Source organism: Phyllobates terribilis, unplaced genomic scaffold (genome assembly GCF_046119375.1).
Source record: "Phyllobates terribilis strain yellow unplaced genomic scaffold, ASM4611937v1 Scaffold_1__5_contigs__length_1240528914, whole genome shotgun sequence".
NCBI lineage: Eukaryota > Metazoa > Chordata > Amphibia > Anura > Dendrobatidae > Phyllobates > Phyllobates terribilis.
Window position 1 is genome coordinate 808,647,657 of NW_027362761.1, and position 15,715 is coordinate 808,663,371.

Consider the following 15,715-nt stretch of genomic DNA (forward strand, 5'->3'; position numbering starts at 1 on the left):
GTATGCCATTAAATTGCTAGAGAATCAATTGCCAACTACAATAGAATATGGTTAGAATATCTGGGATAATCCCACTTGTGTGTCACTGTGTTGAGTGGGGTTCAAATTAATTCCTGCTCCTGGGGATAGTGTGTGACGTCACTCACTACAAAGAACAGTGGCCTGAGAGAGTAGGTCTCTCAGGCCACGATACTTTGCAGCGAGTGACGTCACACGCCGTACCAAGAAACGTACACACAGGTGCCAGGAACGCTGATCTCCCCACCATGCACACATGGAACTTACAGTACACTCAAAGGCACTGGACCCTTGATCCTAGATTGTATTTTAGCTTCACTACCACCACTTTATGTTTAGCAGCAATTTAGTTTGAACTCCAATCAACACAAAGATGAATCCATACAAGCAAGATTATTCCAGATACTCTAACTATAATCTACTTGGTGTCATTTTCAAACGGTAGTCAGTATTTCCTTGATTCGATACTAATCTACTATCATGCTAATTCACTTGTCTTGTCCTATATGCCATACAGGTTCACAGGCACTTACACTATTGCCAACTATCTATAGCGAGTGTGGCCGCATCTTCCTCTATTGAAATTTCAAGGACAATACACAAGACTAATATTGGAATACCAGCAGCGGATATAGTTTTACTATCTAAAAAGGTACTAGTGTATAATGTTATTCTCATTGTATTTTATCCTATACCTTACACGTGTTGTATTAATTGTACTGAACTATTTAGATTGTTCTGGTTTCATTGGTTTATTGCAAGCATCAGAAAGTTTGTAAATTTTGCTAATAATCATAGTTTGCAATTCCGGCGGCAACCGCTTTTACATGAAAATATTTAATCAAATCATAGAAACTGTAATAACTTGAGCTGGATCTCTTTACTATGCTGCTCTCGGATTTGGGAAGCACAGGAGATTCTATTTAAACATATAAATGCATCAAGAACAAGGATGGGCAATTAATATTTCCAAGGGGTCACATGAGATACTGTGACTGTTATGGAGGGTCAAACTTAATTCTACTCATTATTATTGTTTTATATCAATTTTTCTTTCTTAAAATTGAACAGAATTAAGTGTGTTGACTAGCTGCAACTGCTAATACAGGTTACAATAGGGCTTACTGCACCATGTATTCCTACTTGTAGTAGCTAATTAAAACCATATAATTTACTGCTTTTTATAAACTTTATAAATCATACTGCTCCTGCTATTCTGCCCCTGTATCTTGATCAAAAGCGCTCAACACAATATGATGTCCCCAAAAAGATCCTCACACAGTATGATGTCCCCACAAAATATGTCACAACATATGATATCCCCCCCACACAGCCCCTCGAACAGTAGGATGTCCCCACACAGTATAATGATGTCCCCACCAAGCCCCTAACACAGTATGATTTTCTCCAAAGCCCCATACGAACTATGTTCCCAAAAAGCCTACGCGGTATGATGTCCCCACAAAGCTCCTCACACAGTATGATTTGCCCATAAAGCAGCCTATGCAATCTGATCTCCCTACAATCACCCATACACTATGATGTTCCCACACAGCCCCCCCACACACTACATCTACACACAGTATGATGTCCCGACACAGTCCCTCACACAGTATGATGTCCCGACACAGTCCCTCACACAGTATGATGTCCCGACACAGTCCCTCACACAGTATGATGTCCCGACACAGTCCCTCACACAGTATGATGTCCCGACACAGTCCCTCACACAGTATGATGTCCCGACACAGTCCCTCACACAGTATGATGTCCCGACACAGTCCCTCACACAGTATGATGTCCCGACACAGTCCCTCACACAGTATGATGTCCCGACACAGTCCCTCACACAGTATGATGTCCCGACAGTCCCTCACACAGTATGATGTCCCGACACAGTCCCTCACACAGTATGATGTCCCGACACAGTCCCTCACACAGTATGATGTCCCGACACAGTCCCTCACACAGTATGATGTCCCGACACAGTCCCTCACACAGTATGATGTCCCGACACAGTCCCCCACACAATATGATGGCCTGACGTGAGTCCACGGGCCAGACAAGAACAGCTAAAGGGCTGCATGTGGCTGAGGGTCACATTGTGCCCAGGTCTGGTTAAGAACATTTCAAAATAAATTTTATGTGATGTTCAATTGTGTTAATAAGGCCAAATAAAATGGGATATATATTCTAGCAACAAACCTGTGGACTTGTTAGATGCTCTTCTTCGTATCTCAGTGACCATCAGGCGTGAAACTTGTGTAGTAAACTGTAGGAGGTCTGAGAACTTTTCAGTCATTGAGTTAGGAGGTGCACTTCCAAACACCTGAACAAAAAAATAAAATGAAACCTATTATATGCCTAAATTTACAAATTAGAAAACTCATCCTTCTCAACATACATATGCATTAAAACTTGATTAGACACCATATTTTACAGGGGTTCCCTGCCATTTATTGGAGAAAGGACTCTCAGAGGAGGAGTCCACATTGACACATATTCCATAGATCAAGCAAACTGGCCCTCAGGGTGATTATATTTGGCTCACAACGTCATATGGAGGACTAATGTGGGACCATTATTCTGAATGGAGGACTATGTGGGCCATTATTCTGAATGGAGGACTATGTGGGGCCTATTATACTGTATGGAGGACTATGTGGTGCCCATTATTCTGTATGGAGGACTATGTGGGGCCCATTTATTCTGTATGAAGGACTATGAGGGGCCCATTATCCTGTATGGAGGCCTATGTGGGGCCATTATTCAGTATGGAGGACTATGTGAGGCCCATTATACTGTACGGAGGACTATGTGGGGCCATTATTCTGTATCAAGGACTATGTGGGGCCATTATTCTGTATGGAGGACTATGTGGGGCCATTATACAGTATGGAGGACTATGTGAAGCCCATTATACTGTGTAGAGGGCTGTATGGAGATCACAGTTGGAGCATCACACTGTGTTGGGGTCACCATACTGTGCGTGTGGAGTGCACAGTGAAGGAATTCACTCTGGGGATATCATATCATGTTTGTGAGGCATTTTTGTTGGCATCAACTTAATGGGGGAAATGAAAGAGCAATCTAGGGCTTCAATAGGAGGAAAATTACTTTATAAAGGCTGCAAAGTTGTGAGATATGCTCTTCTGTGACCCCACTGAACATTACGTTTTTTGGGTTTTTTTGGACCCAATTAGAGCTTCTGCTATGGGACATTGTGATTTCTTTGTGCGCCCCTGCCTGCGATGAAATACCAATGCTTCGGTCATGTGGTCTGTCTCTTAAGATTTATTGATTAAAGGGTTTGTCCCACAAAGTACATTTTAAGTTTGTATCCATATTAGATGATATAAAAAAGTTCCTCAATTGTAGACTTTTTTTTTTTTTTTAATACATATCAAAGTTGGCCCGCGACTTTGTTCAAGTTTTTAATTTGTATTTGAGTTTGACATCCTTGATCTATGGTGTACGTGAACTGTCATGTAAGTGTTCCCAAAGCTAAATTTTAAGGTGCATTTACCTGGCTGATAATAAAGAACGAGCGATCCTAGGAATGCTCATTTACCGATCATCAGCCAGTCTAGACAGACCGCCAATCACTCGACAAATGAGTATTAGTATTAATTTACATGTAGCCGATTGTTGGTCATTTAATGCCTGCGATCAACCAATGTAAATACAGTCTAAAGCCAAGTTCAAATCTCCAGTAGTGATCAGATAGAACGGATCCAGCAGCAATCCGTTTGCAAAAAGTGGTGCAGACACTATGGAAAAAGTTTTTCTTTCATTTGTAATGGATCAGTTTTTCTTTCATTTGTAACGGATCCATTTTTTTTTTGCTTGCTGGACCCAGCTATTAAATGACCGCCGATCAGTTTACAAGCAGCCGTTGGTGGTCATTTAATGCATGCGATCAGCCAATGCAAATAAGTGTACTAAGGCAAACCGACATAAGCAGTAGTTGTAGGTCTATTTGGTAAGGGAACTATGTAACAATTAATGAGAAGTGGAAAAAGGAAGAGAGAGCAGGGAAGTGTATTTGTGTGTAAAAACAGTCCAAGTTTCTAAACAGCTATGGTTGTCAATTACCGTAAGAAATAAGCTCTTGAGTACAAGCTGCAGCTCTAGAAAACAGTTGTTATATTATTTGTACATTGCTCTGCTTTACCTGATCATACTGGGAATAAATAAGAGACAAATGACGGATAACCATTGGATCATTTTATAAATAATGTACAAACAAGGACTGACCCTATTAAAGACTGGCAGCATCATGTAAAGCTTTTCTTCCTGTTCTTTCTGAGTCATGTGCCTGGCAGGATGGCAAAGCTCGGTGAAGAGCCGCCTGAGATGCATTAAGCCCAGAGCGTTGTCCTGCGGGCTGCACTCCTCTTGCCGAGGTCGGCCCATTATTCTCTTCACCATATTCATGGTTGCACCTTTGTTAATGCAACCTTTTCACCTACAGGAAGATAAAGAAAATGTGTCAGCAGAAAAGTACAGCTTCAGTCAAGCTCTGTAAGAACTTAGGGGATTTTTTTTTATTAAAAAAAAAAAAATCCTAAAATATCCAAGTTTTCACTGTTGACACTGAAGTTCACAACACAAAAGACGAATGCCATTTATATAGATCACATTTCAGTAGTAATCTCACCATTATCACAGACAGGACAAACATGACAGGTAACATGTACATACAGGTAATACCTAATCCACCGCTCACACCATGGAGTAAAACACTAATGCATATACAGGCAATGGTTCAGATGCCCACAGGATGGACTGTAGGAAAAAAAATCAATTTTTGGCAGCTTTAGGTTCTTGGCAGGTATATAAATTTCCTATTAAAAGAGTTGTCCAAACAAAAACTTGGCTGCCATCTTTCAGAACCGGTGGCACTCTTACCATGGGTTGAGTGTGAGACTGGAACTCAGCTCCATTCATTTCAATGGGGCTGAATTGCAATGAAGGACACAACCCATGGTCAGGGGTGGGGCTTTTCCTGAAACAACACAGTCATGTGTTTCTAATCCTGGACAATCACTTTAAATCATTCCTAATGGGATATCAGTCGATTGTGAGGGCTTTGAGCAAACAAGGATTCCATACACATAAGATTAAAGACTGACAAATGTTTATGGGGGCCTCCCGTCTCTCCCAACAGATGATGATTATGATGGGAAAGATCGGGATTAGGCATTCAGATTTCAAACACCTGACCCTTTTGCTCCCTGGGAGAAAAGCCACTGCTATTGGTGTATAGCAGTGGCTTTCTCTATTTCAACTAAAGACAGAAGAACCCTAGGCAGAACATTTATGTGTAATGGGGAGTAGGAAGAAATATATGTCAGCCTTGTAAGGCAGCGTTAGTCATCATGCTGGGGGACACTCGCTGCACCGGGTCAATTAAAGCACACCAGCCACATTTTCCAGTATTTCACAATCAAGCAGTTTATTATACTTCATAACTGCTATAACCGAGTCCATCTCAGTGGCTCACAAATTCTTTGGTATTATTCTCTTCATTTAATTTGTCTTCAATGAAAAAACCACAAAAAGAATTGTCCTAAAGCCAAATTGGATATAATTCCACACCAAACCTAAAAAAGGGGTGGACAAAAGTATTGGCACTGTTTGAAAAATCATGTGATGCTTCTCTAATTCGTGTAATTAACAGCACCTGTAACTTACCTGTGGCACCTAACAGGTGTTGGCAATAACTAAATCACACTTGCAGCCAGTTAACATGGATTAAAGTTGACTCAACCTCTGTCCTGTGTCCTTGTGTGTACCACATTGAGCATGGAGAAAAGAAAGAAGACCAAAGAACTGTCTGAGGACTTGAGAAACCAAATTGTGAGGAAGCATGAGCAATCTCAAGGCTACAAGTCCATCTCCAAAGACCTGGATGTTCCTGTGTCTTCCGTGCGCAGTGTCATCAAGAAGTTTAAAGCCCATGGCACTGTGGCTAACCTCCCTAGATGTGGACGGAAAAGAAAAATTGACGAGAGATTTCAACGCAAGATTGTGCGGATGGTGGATAAACAACCTCGATTAACATCCAAACAAGTTCAAGCTGCCCTGCAGTCCGAGGGTACAGCAGTGTCAACCCGTACTATCCGTCAGCGTCTGAATGAAAAGGGACTGTATGGTAGGATACCCAGGAAGACCCCACTTCTTACCCCGAGACATAAAAAAGCCAGGCTGGAGTTTGCCAAAACTTACCTGAGAAAGCCTAAAATGTTTTGGAAGAATGTTCTCTGACAGATGAGACAAAAGTAGAGCTTTTTGGGAAAAAACATCAACATAGAGTGTACAGGAAAAAAAAAGAGGCATTCAAAGAAAAGAACACGATCCCTACAGTCAAACATGGCGGAGGTTCCCTGATGTTTTGGGGTTGCTTTGCTGCCTCTGGCACTGGACTGCTTGACCGTGTGCATGGCATTATGAAGTCTGAAGACTACCAACAAATTTTGCAGCATAATGTAGGGCCCAGTGTGAGAAAGCTGGGTCTCCCTCAGAGGTCATGGGTCTTCCAGCAGGACAATGACCCAAAACACACTTCCAAAAGCACTATAAAATGGTTTGAGAGAAAGCACTGGAGACTTCTAAGGTGGCCAGCAATGAGTCCAGACCTGAATCCCATAGAACACCTGTGGAGAGATCTCAAAATTGCAGTTTGGAGAAGGCACCCTTCAAATATCAGGGACCTGGATCAGTTTGCCAAAGAAGAATGGTCTACAATTCCAGCAGAGCATTGTAAGAAACTCATTGATGATTACCGGAAGCGGTTGTTTGCAGTTATTTGGGCTAAAGGTTGTGCAACCAAGTATTAGGCTGAGGGTGCCAATACTTTTGTCCGGCCCTTTTTTGGAGTTTGTGTGAAATGATCAATGATTTGATTTTTGCTTCATTCTCTTTTGTGTTTTTTCCTTGCAAGCAAATTAAATGAAGATAATAATACCAAAGAATTTGTGATTGCAATCATTTTCAGGAAGAAACTGAGTATTATCTGATAGAATTGCAGGGGTGCCAATACTTTTGGCCAGCACTGTATAATGTCCAAGAGCCTTTCCAGTGACAGAAATGTCCACTTGGCTCCAGATACAGCCTTCAGCTAGGTAACAATATAAATGTCCACACCAATCAGTGTTTTTACCTTTGCCGGGTTTTAGGCTATGTGCCCACGATGCAGAAATGAAGCAGAAAATTTCTGCAGCATTTCTGCATCTCCCTGGCAGAAAAAACGCATGCAGATTGTGCATGTGTTTTTCCTGCAGAATACATGCGGATCCACATGCGGGTTCACATGCGTTTCCGCATGCAGATTGACAAGCGCTTTCCAGGCGATAGCATCACTTGGAAAGTGCTTGACAACTAGGTCACACTATATAAATCCATGCAAACGGCATGGATTTATACAGTGTGAACCGTAAAAATTAAAACAAATAAAGCTATACTCACCCCCGAGGCCCCGGTGTGTGCAGCAGCGCTCGTTCCTGGCTGGTTCCCGGCTGCCGGCTTATCGCGAGACAGAGCGGTGAAGGGCCTGCGGTCACATGACTGTGACGTCACCGCAGGTCCTCAAGCGATGCCGGCATTCAGAGAAAAGCCTTCGGAAAGGTGAGTATAAACTTTATTTGTTATTTTATTCTTTTTTTTACAGGTACAATGGTACCCAGGTCTGGATGAGAGTCTCCTCTCCTCCAGAACTGGGTACCATCCGCACAGAGACGCATAGAAGCCGCTTGTACAAATGTACAGTCGCGGTTTCTATGCGTTTCAATGAAAGTCAATGGCGGCAATTCCGCTGTGCTTCTGCAAAATTAATGAACATGCTGCGGATTTATGAGCGCTGCAGAAACGCTGCGGAAAAATCCGCAGCATGTGCATTGACATTGTGGAATGCCATTGGGGACCATGGGGTACGGATTACCATGCGTTTTTGATGCGTTTCCGCTGCGGAAATTCCGCAGCATAAACGCTTGAAAAACGCTACGTGGGCACCCAGCCTTAGCTGCTTCAGGTTTGTTCTGCCACAGCTGTGGCTTTACGGCTTCCCAGATGGGGGTTTCCAGCCCTCGGACCTTCAAAGGCTACTGGTATGTTTTCACACATAACATCCAGCCTCTGCCTTTCAGGCTTCACCAGGCTTCACCAGGCCTCACTAGGCCTCCCTTGGCTAACTGTGTCCCACACAGGGAACAGGCCTCACGCCTTTTCACACATGTCTCAAATTTACCAGGGTTTATATATCCTCTAGTGCACAGACAGGACCTGTGCTGATGTCACAGTCATGTGATCAGACCTTCTGTGTGCACAAGACCTGTGCGATGTCACAGTCATGTGACCAGTCACCTGGGGGAGGTACATGGTCGGTCAAAACACACCCTGGACCATTACAGTAATGCCGCAAGTCGCTGCATTACAGCCTGGAGGTTTATTGAGAAATGATGATTTCAGCCTGTTATCAAGTGAATTAACAAGTCTTAATAAGAATTGAAACTTAGGGGTTAGACAAAAAAAAAAAAACACACTCAATGAAACAATTAAGAAGATGGGTGGAGACAGAAGCTGATGGCCTTCTGACTTTCCCCAACTCCAAATATCAGAGAATAGCAGGACTGAGCAGTTGTTGGGGGAAGAGACAGTTTGTATTCAAGAGCTATTCCCATCTCATACATTTATGATAGATCCATATGATATGCTGTACATGTAGGTGACATGTAGACGATTTTTTGTCGACGATGAGTTGTAATTTTTAGTATTGCTATTTAATTGACATAGAAATGTATAGTCAGTTCTCTAAACATTTTTTCATGTTTTACAACTTAAAAAAAATAATGTTTGTACCACCATAACCCGAGCCAAGCCTTTGATTTTTTGGCTGATTGAGTTGTACTTTGGCTTGTTTTTATATGATGAACTGTTGTTTTAATTGGTACTATTTAGGGTAGAAATGATCATTGATTTTTTTTCCAATGTTCGTGGGAGGCAAGGTGGTCAATACAATTAAAGATTATGTACTTTTTATTTTTTATTCTCCATAATGGGGAGCAATTTGAATTTTCTAATCACACAGATGCCTTGGTGGCTATTGACATGTAAGATGGATGTTGTTAAAATGTTAAGAACAGGGCTACAATATCAGCAGTGAAATGCATCACACAAAGTCATTGCCAGTATCGCATCTTAAAGTAAGTGACTGTGGACAAGTGGTGACCGGCATATGCAAAATCGAAGTCACAAACATTTTGGATTAGTAGCTAATCTGCAATAATCATATTGCAAAAGTGCACAGTAGTCACAAAAAGAACTTTAAAATACATTAGTCACACTAGAAGTCCCATCTTTTTTTGCTTCGTATTTAGTTAACAGGCCCTTATATAACTACGGTAGTTAAAATAAGTAAAAGATTTTAGACATGAAAAAACGAATGCAAGCTTTCCGATGAAGTTCAGCTTGATGCAAGTTATTTTAGTTTTTAAATTGACTTCTAGCGAGATCAACCCTTGGCATTCCTAAAGGAGGAAGTGTGTGTGCCATAATAACGTATGTTTTCTCATCAGCCCATTACTGTACCAAAAAGAAGAGAGATAGTATCGTAGCACGCTGAGTGCCCCTCAGCATGCCTACAAAAACTAAATTACGTTGTCACATCTAATAAATCTCAAAGATGAACTCGGGACAAATATTTTCTTTTTTTACTTCTTTGCTCATTAAATTTAAAATATATACTTCCAATTGTTATAGAGCAATGATTAACCATTCATTTCTGCTGAAAGTGTGGGTGGAAACCCAAAACCAGACCAAAAACTCCTCTTTCATTCATGTTTTTTTTTCAATTTACAAAGCAGTTAATTTTGGATTATGGGTTTAATGGTTTTGTGGTTGGTCCCTATCAGTGATTGACAGTTATCACTCACACTGTGAAAGCGGCTACTCAGTAGGACAACCCACTGGACTCCAACACCCAGAATGAGAAAAGATTGAGATCTAATTATACTGAATCTTTTGCCCCAAATATGTCAATCAGCCTAGCTCCCTCTGCCCTATAACGTGATACTGGAAGACTGGACGGCATTTTCAACTTTAGCCAAAAAGGTAAAGATACACTGAAGCATTGAAATAAGGCAAATGTCACTTTGTATCCTTGTGCAAATTAGGTTGCATTGGTACACAACTTGTCACCCAAACAATTACTTGGCCAATAACTGTAAAAGTGCACTGTAGTTGGCAGTCTGGCAGCACTTAACATGGCTTCCATGGAAAGGCTTTGTATAATGCAATTCGTTTAGCAGGTTCCAGGGGAACCCTGGCCTTCACCCGTTAACCCTTATACAGGGAGCTGAACTTCAGCAGGGCTTCTTGGGTTCCCGTGCAAAAATCGGCTGCAGGCTGGTGGAGCGAGCTGGCACAGAGAAGTGGCGTTAAGCCTAGTCATATCCAGGAGGTCGAAGTCAGGGACAAAAAGCAAGAGATAAGGACATAGGAGGATGCCAAGAATAGTAGCAAGAATCAAACAGATTGAATCAGAGAAGAACATCAGGAGTATAAACCTGGGTAACTAATAACTATCAGCCAGAGAGACTGCCAGGTGTTTAAATAGGGGAGAGCCTCACCTATGGCAAAACAGATGTGAACTAGGGGAGGGGAACAATTCCCAGCTATCCTAAAGTTTAACTGAAAGACGCTGCCGTTGCCCAGAGACATCCGCAGCGCAGTACGGCCTAGCGACAAAGGCAGAAGTAGGAGTGTGTTCAGACACAGATGTGACAATAACCATGGTGTCAAAAGACAAACTATAGATCCACAAAAGCACAATTTTTTGCAATATCTGGTATAGACTATATGAATGGACAGCTACCCTTAAATTCATTCTCTGCTTGGATGCAGTGGCCATCCCACCAGGAAGAACAAGGGACAGGATCTCTGTGGAGATTGTATAGCAATATGCTGATGGCAGGTGGACATCCATGCCTACTTACACTTCCCACAGCCATTTCTCTACATAGTGATCTTTCGTCGATGGCAGAGCAGCCAATTAAAACCAGCTTTCTTCCCTGCTTGTCAGAAAAGGAGCAATGTCTCTGCATGTCTCTGCCTGTATAGCTTAGAACACCTCGTGAGAAGGGACTATACTGTCATCTGCCAGAGGGAGAGGGAGATCAATTATTTTTAAAGCCCAGCACAGATTAGCAGCACCCAAGGAAAGGAAGCACAAGGAAGCAAATATTGATAACAGCTGCGTTTTATCATATAAATACATCTTTCAACAGCATTTTAGGACTTTTAGTGTAAATGCTGTGGGAAACCGTATAGGTTGTTGACACAAAGACCTAAACAACTAAAACTGTACGAACATCAAGAATGATATGCTTGTACCTTTCTAAGAGAATGTTACAACACAGAAATGTTATATATTCTGATATACCAAACACAAGAATAGAAAGGACATACGCTATTCATACATAAATATGGTCATGTTCACAGCATGTTCGAGCATTCTGTTGGAGGTATACATCAGTAAGCCTGTGACATATGGGACTATACAGGCATAAAGTAGCTTCTATAGGCCGATATGTTTAAATAAGTATATTTCATGGTATATGTTATTTGGGGGATGCTACTACATAGAAAAGCAGAGTCTACTAAAAACATGTATTCAGATATATACTGGCCCACATATGCAAGTAGTTTATGCAGCAGAATGGCAGCTCTTCTGCATACACCAAACCTATCCCATTAATGCAATGTGAATAAAACCTAAGACTAAAGTACAAAAGTACAGGTGTGTATATATATTGTTTAATGCTGAGAGAGCAGAACACAGCAATAGTTTCTCTTTCATTTTAATCATTAAATCTCACAAATCGAAGAAGAACTGGGAAATGAAGCAGAGAAGATATTGAGCTTCTCCAAACACAACTGGTCAATAGTCTTTTGTAATATTGAATTGTTTGCAAAATGGGGCCGAGTGGGATACATCTTGAAATATCCCAGTATGCTTGGGAAAGAAAAAGACACATTCAATTTATTTTTATAAATCTAGGTAAGCAAAGAGTTCTGTAGATATACCGTATTTTTCAGACTATAAGACGCACCGGACCATAAGCCACACCTAGGTTTTAGAGGAGGAGAATATAAAAAAAGTTTAAGCAAAAAATGTGGTTATGATGCACTGTTAAGGGGGAGGGGGTCTGCTGCTGACACTGTTATAGGGGTAATGTCCCCCAATTCTGTGAATATCCCCTATACTGGTATATATGGCCCCCTCCTTCCTGTTATACGTGGCCCTCATCCCCACCCTGATATGCATGGCACCGCTCATCCACATCCTGTTATGCATGGACCCCCTCATCCCTCTTCCTGGTATGTATAGGCCCCTTCATCCCTCATCCTGGTATGTAAGGCCCCCCTCATCCCTCTTCCTTCCTGGTATGTATGGCACCCCTCACCCCTCTTTCTGATATTTATTGCACCCTTCATCCTGGTATATATGGCCCCCCTCATCCCTATCCTGGTATGTATGGCACCATTCATCCCTCATCCTGGTATGTATGGCCCCCCTCATCCTTCTTCCTGGTATGTATGCCCCCCCCCTCATTCCTCTTCCTGGTATGTGGGTTGTAGTGAATAATCATGGGCTCTAATAAGAGGGCACACAGATGACAGAGCCGCTGCAGGAGCTGTGCTGCGGGTACAGTGTGCGCGCTATTAAAGAGAGTGAATGGTCACTGCTCCCCACGCACACATTCCCGACGTGGGGAGCAGTGACTATTCCGGCACAGAATCTCAGAGTGTGAGGGCGCATGGCAGTTACGCCATATATATTATATATATATATATATATATATATATTTGACTATAAGACGCACCCCCCACTTTCCTCCAAAATTTTGGAGGAAAAAAGTGCGTCTTATAGTCCAAAAAATACAGTAATTGTTTTTAGAACAATTCAATGTCTAGTCATACAAAAGTTATGACATCTGAATACTGTACAGTCCTAGACAACCAGAAAATCCATATCAATAATTGATTTCTTGATTTTGCGCTTCATTACTTCAATACTATTATCGATGAGTAATAAATATTTGAAAATAACCTTTTTTCTTATAAATGAATCACTACAGTAATTTATTATGTAATTTATTATTATCACAGGATCCATTGTCGGAACTTACAGGGTTATTCCAATCCTGGATTTTTCAGGCATGTCTGTAGGATGTACCACAAATGCCTTACAGATGTAGATGAAAAATTGTCACCATTCACATTGGTTCCAGTCTACACTGGGGCTCACAATCGTTATCTCAGACAAGCATACTGGGGTCAATTTCTTAGGAAGCCAATTAACCTGATTTTTTTTATGCAAGACAAAATAGAGAACCCAAGGGAAACATACACAAAAACAGGGAGAATCTACAAACTAATCCTTAGGGCTCACTCAGATGTTCGATTTTCACATATGCATGCTATCAGTAGCACTTGTACCTGTGAATCTATAGGGTCATTCATGCGCCTGTGATTTAGAAAACTGCCAAGACATGTCTGATTGTGCTTCAATCATCGGATCAAAATCGGCAACGCAAGTCAATGTGTACGTTAAAAAAAGCATCGGACCGCACTAGAATGACACTGTCAGAATGGAGAAACTTTTTTTTTTTAAATTTCCAGGTGTGAGAAAAACGTAAGACACTCAGACCACTCTCTGATCAAATTCTGATCAGAATAAATCGGTCCTTTTTTCTCATACATGTAAAAACCAGATGTCTGAAGGAACCCTTTCTCAGACAGACTTTGAACGCCCAGTGTACCTTAAAGGAGTTGTCCCTTATTTTCATATTGATGACCTATTCTAAGGATAGGTTATGAATATCAGAATGGACAAATGCCGGTTGTCAGAAGCACACCAATCAGCAATTGTTAGTTCCGGCTGCGTTCAGAAATTGAACAGTGTACAGAGCAGAACATCGCAGCTGTATACACTTTTTAGTGACCACTGCCGAGTGTTCCCGGTCTGCTACTACTATATTCTCAACAATAAAGTAGTGGACATCCTCTTTAATTAAGAAGAAGAACTTTAGCTACAAATTAACATGCCAATACACTTTAGGCTAAGATCACATTAGACAAGTTCCATATGATGGGCATTCCTTTGAGGGGAGGGAAAAAACAAGTCTCCATACTAGAAAGTAGTATTCAGACATGTCCCCTGATGTTCTTGCTCTACAACAAGGCAATCTGAGTCCAAAAGGTTAAACTTTGGACTCAGTTTGACCTCATTTCTTTCTGTGCCATTCTTAAAAGGGAACTTTTCACTGTTTTTTTTTTTTTTTAAAGTTTAAAACCCCTTCACGCCGCGGCCCTTTTCCATTTTTGCACTTTCGTTTTTTACTGCTCTTCTCCCAGAGCCATAACTTTTTCCGTCAATATGGACGTGTAACGGCTTGTTTTTTCCAGGTCATTACGAGTTCGTACATACCAAACATCTATAGGTTATTTTTTATTTAAGTGGTGAAAAAAAAATCCAAAAGTTTGTTAAAAAAAAAAAGTTGCCATTTTCCGAGACCCATAGCGTCTCCATTTTTCGGGATCTGCGCGCCGAGCAGACATTTTTATTGATACCATTTTGGGGTAGATACGGTGTTTTGATCACCAGTTATTGCATTTTATTGTAATGTTGCAGCAACCAAAAAAAATGTAATTCTGGCGTTTTGAGGTCTTTTTTCTCGTCATGCCGTTTACCGATTGTATTAATTTTTATATATTGATGGATCGGGCGATTCTGAACGCGGCGATACCAAATATGTGTATATACTGTAAGGCGGCGGTGTTCACACCGTGCAGTAACTGAGCCAGTGACCCAAGCAAGTCCAACATAACAGCTTTTATTCAGCAACTCACGGGTAAACAGAAAGTCCTCCGGTTCGCAGCCGGGTTAACATGAGTCCATAAACAACGGTTGCCGGGGGCAACAGCCGCGCCGCTCAAAGTCTGACAGGTGCAGAGCCTTCCCAGGCGTGGGTTCAGCCACACTCAATCCTGCTGAGCTATCCTGCTATGCTCCTAGCAGGTTCCACCATGGAACAACACTAATCCTTAATGCAGGGGTTTTAAAGGACCTGTGGCAAGAGCCACTGGAAAACCCGGGTTGGAGGGAGGAGGCCGCCCCACTGCCTCCTGTGACCTCCTTCAAGAAATGAAGGCCCTGCCGGGTTTTACTTAATCTGCCTTAGCCAGGTAGTCTGATCAGGTCAATGCTCCCCTTCATTCCTGCATTGCAGCTGCAGGTGTGCCTGGGACTGAAATGCACTCCAATGGTTTTAATAGGTCTCTGTACACATTCTGGTTGAGATATAACGTCCCTCGTATACGATCCCGGTCACTGCCTCACATATCCCCCCCCCCCCTCTGTTCAAACTTGTGGGGTTGAACATTTGCCATCATACAGGGTGCCCGGGACAGGGCATCCGCGTTTCCCTGCAACTTCCCAGGGCGATGTTCTACAGGGAAACTGAAATTTTGCAGTGATAGGAACCACCTGGTGACTCGCGCATTCCTCTCCTTGGCATTTCTCATCCATACCAAGGGTGAGTGGTCCGTCATCAAGCGGAACTGACGCCCGAGTAAATAAGAACGTAGCGATTCCAAGGCCCACTTGATAGCCAAACACTCCTTCTCTACCACG

General features: G+C 42.0%; 1 protein-coding gene across 7 annotated transcripts in view; it reads right to left on the reverse strand.

Moving 5' to 3' along the window:
* Positions 1-15,715, reverse strand: part of WDFY3 (WD repeat and FYVE domain containing 3) — a 353,725-nt gene that overhangs the window by 224,320 nt on the left and 113,690 nt on the right. For all 7 annotated transcript variants that reach the window (XM_073637114.1, XM_073637120.1, XM_073637116.1 and 4 more), the window contains 2 exons: positions 4,276-4,486; positions 2,224-2,347 (listed from right to left, as the gene is read on the reverse strand). In XM_073637114.1, coding sequence (XP_073493215.1) covers positions 2,224-2,347; positions 4,276-4,455 — 304 coding nt within the window. In that variant the 5' untranslated portion in view covers positions 4,456-4,486. The remainder of the gene's footprint in view (positions 1-2,223; positions 2,348-4,275; positions 4,487-15,715) is intronic.